This window comes from Tupaia chinensis, unplaced genomic scaffold (assembly GCF_000334495.1).
Source record: "Tupaia chinensis unplaced genomic scaffold, TupChi_1.0 Scaffold000140_1, whole genome shotgun sequence".
NCBI lineage: Eukaryota > Metazoa > Chordata > Mammalia > Scandentia > Tupaiidae > Tupaia > Tupaia belangeri.
The window spans coordinates 8,226,224-8,236,504 of record NW_006159610.1 but is presented as its reverse complement, the minus strand read 5'-3'; the positions used below and the strand labels follow the sequence as shown (position 1 = coordinate 8,236,504).

Genomic DNA, 10,281 nt, shown 5'->3' with positions numbered 1-10,281 from the left:
AAGAGTGTATGTATGTGTATGTATGTATTTTAGGAGAATGGAGACCATAAATTAGTGAATTACTGGTGAGATTCTTAGAAATGATACTGAAAATGGCTTTTCATGAGTGATTACTATGTACCAGATACAATGCAAAGTACTTTATATTTTCCTATTATGTTCTTACAAAAACTCATGGATTAAATACTATTATTATCATTTTTATTTTACTGTTAAGAATACTAGATTTAGGGGGAACCAGCAGTTAGCGTAATGGCTATGTCGCTGGACTCCCACGTAGTCGACCGCGGTTCGTGTCCCGGACCCGGTGGCTTAAAACTCACGCCGGGCGCGTGTGCGTGCGTGCCCAAGATCCCGAGAGGAGAATGGAGGAGAAGGGATTGCGGCGTGACCATCCCCCCTGGGGGGTGATTTCTCGCTTTCTGTCTCTATGTCTCTCTCTGTCTGTCTGGCGAGCGCACGCGCCCAAAGAGAAAAACTCCAAAAAAAAAAAAAAAAAAAAAAAAAGTAAGAATACTAGATTTAGGGACCAGCAGATGGTGTAATGACTGTGTTGCCAGATTCCTACAATTGACCACGGTTCAGATCCCAGACCCAGCGGCCTCAAACTCACCCATGCCACGTGTGCATGCATACCCAAAATTCCAAGAGGAGAATGGAGGAGAAGGAATTGTGGAGTGGCCATCCCCCCCGGGGCAAGGGGTGGATGATTTCTCTCTTTCTGTCTGTCTCTCTGGAGAGTGCACATACCCTATAGGAAAAATCTCTATCTAGAAGGAAGGAAGGAAGGAAGGAAGGAAGGAAGGAAGGAAGGAAGGAAGGAAGGAAGGAATACTAGATTTAGAGAAGCTGAGAAACATCCAAGATCACACAGCTGATAGCAGTGGGCTTACAGCGTAGCCTTTTTTATGTTTAACCACTGTACATTAGTAGTAAAGGAGAGAAGTGAAAGAGATGAGATGATAATGCCCAAGTTTCTGGCTAGTAGACTAGATTTCTAGTGAATAATAGAACCATTTGTTAAGATAGTAAATAGCAAAGGAAGAATAACAGGGATTGTAGGGATTAAAGTTAACTTTTACTTTGAACATATAGTAGTACTGCTTTATGTGCAAGGGATACCTTCCAGGAATTTCACTGGATGACCAGAAACACCGATAGTACTGAACTCTATTTGCACTGTTTTTTTCAATCTCATAACTGAGATGGCTACTAAGTGGCTAATGGCCAGACACGTATATATATAGCATGGATGCTAGATAAAGGGATGATTCATGGCTAGAGTTTTCATCATGCTATTCAGAATGGTGTATAATTTAAAACTTATTTCTGGAATTTTCTTTATTTTTTTCATCAAAAATTTCAAAGAGAAATAGACCAAGACAGGCATCCCTAACAAGTTCTTCGCCCTATGATCCACCCCAGCCTCAGCCAGCTAATTACACTCCTGTGCACATGTTGTACACAAGTGCCAGACCTTGAACTCAGAACCTTCTTAAGTGGGCCCAGCATCACACAGCATTGCATTATACCGCTACACCACAAGCTGGCCCCTAAAACTTTACATTTAATGTTTTGGACCAGTTGAACATGGATAGATGAAACTGCAGAAAGTAAAACTGTAAATAAGAGGGGACTATGGCATTGACTTTAAATTGTGTGGGACTTTCAGGTTTAGAAGTCCAGCAGCAATTTAATTTAAGAACTTTGAGTAGGGATGCAGATTTAGAAATAACTAGCATATACCTGTCGGTTAAAGCCATAGATTACAATGATACTACTCCAAGAGTGTATGTAAATTGAAAAGGGGGTAAAAAATGCAACCCTGCTGAATGTTCGTAGTTGAGATGAAGGCAGAGATTATTATTTCCTCTCTCCTTTATAGGCTAATCTTTTTAAGTCTAGCTTTGAAGAACTAAGAGAAAATAGTGTTGTAGAAACCATAGGAGGAAAAGGTGTTTCAAGAATGCTAAGATAATATCAGTTGTTATTAAGACTATTAACAAGGGGCTGGCAGGTGGTGTGGTGGTTAAAGCAGCTGGGTTGACAGTGGTTCAAGTCCTGGACCTGGCAGCTTGCCTTTTCACTTTCCTTCTTTCTCTCTCTAGTCAACCTCAAAAAAAAAAAAGGAAAAAAGAAAAGAAAAATAAATAAATAATAACAGCAAATAAAATGAAATTAAATAATTCTTTAAAAAAAAAAAAAAACTCAAATGAAGGCCAAGCAGATGGCGTGGCGGTTAAGGTGCTGAACTCTCACATGGTTGACTGTGGTTTAAGTCCCAGACCTAGATATGAAACTCATATCAGAGGTGTGTACGTGTATGCCCAAAATTTCTAAAGGAGAATGGAGGAGAAGAGATCGTAAAGTGGCCATCTCCCACTGGGGACAGGGGAGGAGGGAGCATGATTTCTCACTCAGTCTCTCCAGTGAGTGCATGTACCCTATACCAAAAATCTCTCATAGAAGTCTCAAATTAATTAAAGATTGAAATAACTATTGATTTTGGCAGTTAAGTCATTTTACTTCATTGAGAGCTGTTAGCAAGGGCTAGTAGATGAGAAAGCAGCTCAGGAAGTAGGTTTAAGGATCAGTTTTCAGATGTTCAGCTGTAAAGGAATGACAAAAGAGTTGTAGCTTGATGCAAGTTGTTAAGGGTCGATTGTTTTTCATGTAAGAGACTTTAGCACATTTGTCATTGGAGAGGACAAATCTAGTGAAGATAGTTGAAGATCACAAAAGAGGGAATAGTTGTAAAATTCCTTGAATTTGGAAATGGTATCCCTGGTAGGTTATGAGGAGCTAAAGATAGACATACATGGCTAGCTCTGTAGCTCTTTACAGGCTGTTATGACACTGGTAAATTACTTAAGCCTAAGTATACCTTCTACAGTGGTTTCAAATGAATAACACTGATACATAATGAGAATTCAGAAATTATGGCTAATATTACTCTGTAAATATTTGTAGATAATGAGAGCAAGTTCTTTATCATGGTAAAGGGAAAGGACTGAGTAAGAAAAAACACAGGAGAGTGGGGAACAGTTTGAAATAGCTTAATTTTGGAATTCAAGAAAATCCTGTTCAACCTAGAGCAGGTAGAAAGGATTATCAAGGAGCTTTAAGAACACATTTGAGATTGAAAATGAAAGATTATGTTGTGGGGGCCGACAGGTGGCATGGTGGTTAAGAGCGCTGGACTCCCACATGACCGACTGTTAGAATCCCAGACCTGGCGGCTTGCTTTCTCACTTTCTCTCTCTGTCTCACACTCTGTCTCTCTCTGGTCAAATTTAAATACATACATACATACATAAAGTTAAGTAAAATAATTCTAAAAAAAAAAAAGAAAGATTATGTTGGTATTAGTAGGTTTGCAAGAGTGAAGAAAGATGATTTTTTTAATCAGCTCACAGTTAAGGAAAATTTCAGAGCTGATACAGCAAAAAGAAAAGGGATATTGATGGCCTTTCTCTTGTGGTCCTTTGTCAAGAAGGCTCTTTGCCTTGCTCTTCTACACTTCTATCTATTCCTCAAACCCAACCCAGAGCTGTTTCTTCAAGTGCTTCACCAATGACCAAGTTCTATAGTTGTAACATGTAACACTAAAAATCTTACGCTGTTGCATTTCTATCATTCGATTTGGTGTACATTTAGTTCTGACGTACATTTGAAATGTGTGTACATTTAGTTCTAATGAGATCGTAAGCCCTTAAGAACACAGAATGTTGGTGAGACAACCAGGCTTTTATATTTATTGGTAACCAAACAACCCCGAACACTTAGCACCTTCTTTGTAGGCACATGAGTATTTATTGACTATTCTGTAGAAAATGCTGAAGGCTTTTTATAATACACTGAAGTGATAGAAATACATCTGTAAAGAATTTACTGTGTTCTAGCCTATAAACAAAAAGTTGCCTATTTACAACGAGCCGGTTTAGAGACATTTGGGGCCATTCAATCCTTCATCTTTAAGTTAAACTAAGTAAATAAAATAATTCAAATTATACCTGTCAAGGTCCAAATTGAATTACCAGTAGAGGCTCTCCTCCTACCAACATTGTTGTAAAAAAAAATGTATTTTAATAATAGATGCAAATTTTAACAAAACCCTTATTTGAGCCATTGGGGGTGTTTTGTCTTTTTACCTTCTAGTGTATCCTTTATGCATCCATAGTCATATGATTGTGATCAGTGTACTTTTCATTTTACATTTTTTTGAATTATATTGTAGACATGTTTCATGATTCAGGCTTCATAATTGCTTTGGTAATTGTGTAATACTTCATTTAAATTGATACACCATAATTTAATCATAATTTGTCAAAATGCCTATAATAGGGAAATAATTATTTCTAATTTTTTCATATGATGGATAATACTGCAGTATGCATCTTTGTGGATATCATTTTTTTCTTCTGAATTATTTCCTTAGGAAAAATTCCCAGAAGTGGAATTACAGGATCAAAGGGTATGAACATTTTTATGGCTCTTAATATGTGCCAGTAGGATTTTTTTTTTTTAAAGGATTGATGAAGCCATTGATTTTGAATGGCCTGAAATGGATTTCAACATTCAATCAGGACTAATAATTCTTTCAGTATAGGCTTAGGTTGGCAAATGCTTTGAAATTTATATTTTATCATGTTCACTAGAGAATTTCATATTCTTTCTGTTTGCAAAGTAATTGTAAGACAGGAGTTATTTCGAATTAACCTTTCTATTAATGTGTAGTGGAAAAAGTCAATGTTGTTGCTTTCCTACCTTAGGCTTTGAATAAATGTACATTACTATTTATTTGTAGGACTTGATTAGAGACCAAGGGTTTCGTGGTGATGGAGGTAAGTAGTGATTTCAGTTTAAAAAACACTCAGGGAAAAATGCAATTGCTTCGCTGCTTGTCTCCTTTATATTTGCTTCTTTCATGAAATACAGACACAGAGAAAAATGTGTAGGGAAAACCAAAATTGTTTTTGTTTTTCTATAGTATTTATCATTTCTCTATAATAAAATTTTAATTCATTCATAACATGAGTGGAAAAGATGAGGCAACATAAAGGGATTCTTAAATATACTATCTGCAATATTAAAATATTGTACCAAGGGGAGATCTTCATTTTACCCACTTTATTAATTTCTAACCTTCTTCAAAGCTGTATTTGCTAAATTTCCTTTGGGGGCCTCCACTGATAATTAAAGATGCAGTTTCAAATCAGATAAAACTTGACTTTGCTAAATCAGCTTTTAGGGGAATCCCTTGAATTGCCTGCCACAGCTTCTCAGTTTGTCAGACATTATCAGCTACTTCCCTTCAACTTTCTAGAAGTGTTTGAAGGGTATATTTTGTAGAATGGAGCCATAATGGAAAAGCCAGTTGCCCTTCTAAGAGTCCAGTTAATAAAATAAGCAAATGAGAAATTTGAGATTTCTTAAAAAAATTTCATCTGGTATTCACTCTAGCACATAAGACACCATTGCTTAAGAAAAACTTTTTGTAAAAATTTGTCCTGTGTAATATTTTCCAAGAGATAGCATTTGAAACTGTCTTGACATTTTATTCCAGGAGGTCCTCTGTACTTACTTACCTTCTTAGCTGTCTTCCATCTGCTAAGGAAGACCAGTAATAACTGCTTATCATGCTGAGAGTTGATTTCTTCACTGTGACCTTCTTTATCTTCAAAATATCTAAATCTAGACTCAAAGATAATTTACATTGAGTAAACCTTGTACAAATCATTTTTTATTTTATTTCTGTATACCTGTGAAGCTACCAAAATAATGATAAGCTACACCACATACTTAGTGTTGATTATAGCACATAGTTACACAAGTTTCTCTTTTTTCTGTTTGTTATTCCATAAACCCACCAATTAATGTTGCCGCCAGTTTGACTTTCGTATGTCTTAATAGTTGTGGCTTCTGATAATTTTGCCCAGTACATCCAGCATTTAAATGTTGCCATCGTGTTAGCATCCCAAAGTTAACTTAGTCTTAAATACAGCCTGCTTAGTACTTGAGTGGCATATCTTGTCCTTTTGGAGTCACGTTTTTTAAAAAAAAATCATTGAGATTTTATAAAAATAAAAAGCATCCAGAATTATTTTGTGAAGCAGGCTTCAGTCATCTTATTTATTCCCATGACTTCTTTCATTTCTTCTGTGTGTCTGTCTTCCTGTGTTTGCCTGCCCCTCTCTTTCTCTTCTAACAGCCCCTTTGAACCAGCTGATGCGCTGTCTTCGGAAATACCAATCCCGGACTCCCAGTCCCCTCCTACATTCTGTCCCCAGTGAAATAGTGTTTGATTTTGAGCCTGGCCCAGTGTTCAGAGGTAGTTGGGCTCTTATTTCTTGTTTTCACCCAAAGCAAACTAAATATAAACTACAGATGCTGTTTGTGCCTCACCCTCACAGTGTGTGTTTGTAAGCGTGAGAGTTTTCAATACTAAATTTCTGCTTGGCCTGGCTGGAATGCTCTGAATGTGCTTCTCACACATACTCACCACCACTCGCTTTGTGTATGCTGTCATAAATTGTTAAAAGCAAGAAAATTCTGAGCTAAGATTTCCATCTTGTGTTATTTTTGTTGTTGTTTTTGTTTTGTTTTTGTTATCGCTTCTTGGTCGTAGTCTTGAACTCAGTGGGCGGGAATGGATGAGGTATTGTGGTGGGGGAGGGCTCTTCATTCTGTATTCCTTCTAATTTAAGACAATAAATGGTGATAACCTTGATAACTGTTAATATTTGTTAACAATTTTGTGGTTTTTAAGAAAAAATGGAAACTCTGTTAGGAGGTTTTATTAGGCTTTTGGCTGTTCTCTTTTTCCCTGAGAGTCTATAATTTCAGCAGTATGTTTTGGTTTTGGAGAGTTTTTTCCCCACCTTTAATTTGGGGTGTATGTATTTGATGTTAAATGTAGGGAGCTGTGAAAGAAAAGTTTTATAAGGTGTTTTGGGTATGTCAGCATACTTGAGAAAATTCAAGGAATCAGACTTTTAATGTGAGGAAAGTTAGCAGTATAGTCTCTTGCTAGTTAGTTTCAGTTACTCATTCTGAATATAGTAATTGTGCTTCAAATTTTTGCTCTGTCAAACCAACTGTTTCTCAGAAAATGCATAGAATGTGATGGAAGCCATATAGTACTAAGTAATATAATTAAACCAAGATAGGCAGTATTGTACTGAGTAGGCCAGAACTGCAAAGTCTAGTGAAGCAGTAACCTCTTTATAATGTTGAAAATTATCAATAGATGATAGAAAATGGATTGTGTTCAAGTTAATAGACATTCTAGATTCCCTTTTCTCTTAGAAAATTACTTAGAAAACTTCTAAGATATGATATCTTGGAAATTCTACATGGTGATAAAATATGAAATGATACTAAATAAAATTTCTATACAGATTTAACATTAAATGTCATTAGTATCCTTTTTTGTCTAAAAAAAAAAGTAGCTCTTTTTTCCCCTGAGAGTAGTAATCATTTTTGTAAACATATTTTCTTGAGGTCTTTTTTATCTGTTTATGGAACTATTACCTGGACATCTCAGTCCTATTCAACTACACTCCAGGCCCACTGCAAGGTATTGCCCTGAACCTTTCTCAGCCAGGTACTGCTATAGGTGAATTTGGGATGTTTGCCACTGAATCAGTATTTGGAAAAGTACCCCTCAGAAAGGTATGCAGCCCTGCCAACTGAGTCCTAGTCCACGGTGTACCCCCTTGAGCTCACATGATTTGTAGAATATCTGTATTTGTAGTTACTTGACTAGGTAACATGCACTTTACTCATAGAGGTAGAGATTTTTCAAAAGGTTTTGAGAAACTTGCCTAGCTTATATCAGCTTTGTTATGCAAATAATAAATAGTCTTTTGTGTAGTAGAATAAGCTTCCAGAATAACCAATGACACTAACCAACAATATCTCTTAAATAGCATTTAGTTTAGGACTGTATTTAAATGTAGTAGCCAATTATGAAAGAGTCAGATATTTTTCAACATGCAGGTCCTGATTAGAAAGTGTTTCCATTTGAGGGTTTCCATCTTTTAAAATATTGTTGGGCAGTTGAGGTAATGTTAGATAATTAAAAGTTTTTATTTTGTTTTATAGACTTTTGAGTTGATTTTTCTCTTCAGTTCTTTTTTTTAAGAAACAAACTTTTAAGTCATTTTTAGTAATTGTTGTTTTAGAGAGTTTGTTTTTCTTCTTTATACCAAAAAGTATGAATCTATCATCAGCTGTATTAAAGGTCATGAAATTGGCTACAAAATTAAACTGTATTAGGTCATCAGAAAAGTCATGACACAGTTTTGAATAGAAAACACCTCATGACTTTCCCGACAACCTAATAGTGCTAATCACCATATGAGGCCCCTTTTTGCCTGTCCTTTCCAAAAGGTCTATACTGGAACGTGAGTTGCATTTTTTAAAATGTCTAAGTCTCCCCCAACCATCTACCCCTGATTAATTAACATGCTTTCTTCTCCTTAATGACTGCATTTTTCTCTCCACTAATTTAGGATCAACCACAGGTTTGTCTGCTACGCCCCCTGCCTCATTACCTGGCTCACTCACTAATGTGAAAGCCTTACAGAAATCTCCAGGACCTCAGAGAGAAAGGAAGTCATCTTCATCCTCCGAAGACAGGAATCGAATGGTATGAATATATACCTTTCATTCTCTAAATTCTTTCTTTTTAAGAGAGTCAAATGTAGTATAACCTTTTAGATATATTATGTTCAAATGTGTCACAGAAATCCCATTAAAAGCTAAAAAGGTTTTGCTAAAGCATATTCCCACAACACTGACTTTTGCTCTCTGACAGAGACTAAAAAGCAGTTTTGGAAGAGTAATAGTTGTATTCTATTTCCAAAATAAAGAGATCGAGAGCAACCTCATACTTAAAAAGCATGATTAAGTATATGTATTCAAAAAACTGGCCCCAAATTTTGCCTACGAAGTTATATTCTACCTATTTAAAAAGTTAACTTTCTGCTTCAAAGTTAAGCTGTATTAAAAAACAAAAATTTTAGTAATTGTGTTAGGTAGGTGGGTCCTTTACGCTACCAGAGTAATTAATTGTATGTTGATATTTTTTTTTGAGAAAATGGATCAGATAAGAGTAATTACTTGTATGTTGATTTTTTTTTGAGAAAAATGGATCAGATAAGATTTGTGTGGAAAGTTCATGACTAGAACAAAATATCTAGATAAATTATTAGTAGTTAACCATAATATGTTAACTTAAATTTGGATTAAGCCAAAACTAGTAACAAATATATAGTACCTGCCTGTTCCTAATAGTTCTTCAAATGATAACAACTGTTTTCATTTTGTTGATTTGGGTAATATATATTTCTCATTCCAATCAGTAATTTCTATTTTTTAATAAAGTATTTATATCCTTATACTGCCTTCAGTCTTAAATTTAAATTTTGTACTTTAAGAGTCATGCTATTAACTATTATCCCCCCAGAATTATTTTTTTAAAAGAGATCTTATTCTCTTCCCAACTTATACCCCTTTCATGGATAGGGTAATGTGCTTAGCTTGAAACATAAGGTTTTGGGTTTTATTTGTTTGGTTGGTTTGGCTTGACTTTTGTACTGTTTTTATCAAGAAAACACTTGGTAGACGAGACTCAAGTGATGATTGGGAGATTCCTGATGGGCAGATTACAGTGGGACAAAGAATTGGATCTGGGTCATTTGGAACAGTCTACAAGGGAAAGTGGCATGGTATGTATGTAATGTGACATTGTCACAAGTCCTAATAATAGAATATGTAGGACCAGCAGATGGTGTAATGGCTATGTCCCTGGACTCCTATGTAGTTGACTGCAGTTTGAGTCCCGAACCCATTAGCTTAAACTCATGCCAGGTGCATGTGCGTACGTGCCCAAGATCCCAAGAGGGAAATGGAAGAGAAGGGATTGCGGTGTGCCCCCCTCACCCCAGGGGGGTGATTGCTTGCTTTCTCTCTCTCTCTCTCTTTCTGTCTTTCTGGTGAGCATACGCACCCTATAACAAAAACCTCTCCAAAAAAATAATAATAATAGAATGTGTTTAACTATTATTTTTGGAGAGTTAAGGGAGATATTCACTGTTTGTATCATTAAGATATCTTGATCAGATGCAAGGGTCTTCCAAAGGTTTCTAATAAAAATTACAGTAAATAAAAACTGAGTACATTGCAACCAAGAATCCTGTTTATAATATATTACAGTAATTTCTGAAGATCTTCTAGGTTAGCTAGTCCCCCACATGATTTCTTTAAAAAGTTTTT

The 10,281-nt window shown here is 35.8% G+C and overlaps 1 protein-coding gene across 6 annotated transcripts in view; it reads left to right on the top strand.

Moving 5' to 3' along the window:
- The window catches only part of BRAF (B-Raf proto-oncogene, serine/threonine kinase), a 183,336-nt gene that overhangs the window by 114,739 nt on the left and 58,316 nt on the right, over nucleotides 1-10,281 (top strand). For 5 of the 6 annotated variants that reach the window (XR_003548826.1, XM_027770525.1, XM_027770523.1 and 2 more), the window contains 4 exons: nucleotides 4,439-4,474; nucleotides 4,808-4,844; nucleotides 8,517-8,653; nucleotides 9,617-9,734. Coding sequence is in view for 5 of the 6 variants with exons in the window: in XM_027770525.1 (XP_027626326.1) it covers nucleotides 4,439-4,474; nucleotides 4,808-4,844; nucleotides 8,517-8,653; nucleotides 9,617-9,734 (328 nt within the window). In the remaining variant the exon portion in view is untranslated. The remainder of the gene's footprint in view (nucleotides 1-4,438; nucleotides 4,475-4,807; nucleotides 4,845-8,516; nucleotides 8,654-9,616; nucleotides 9,735-10,281) is intronic. The other variant, XM_027770524.1, reaches the window with a different exon arrangement.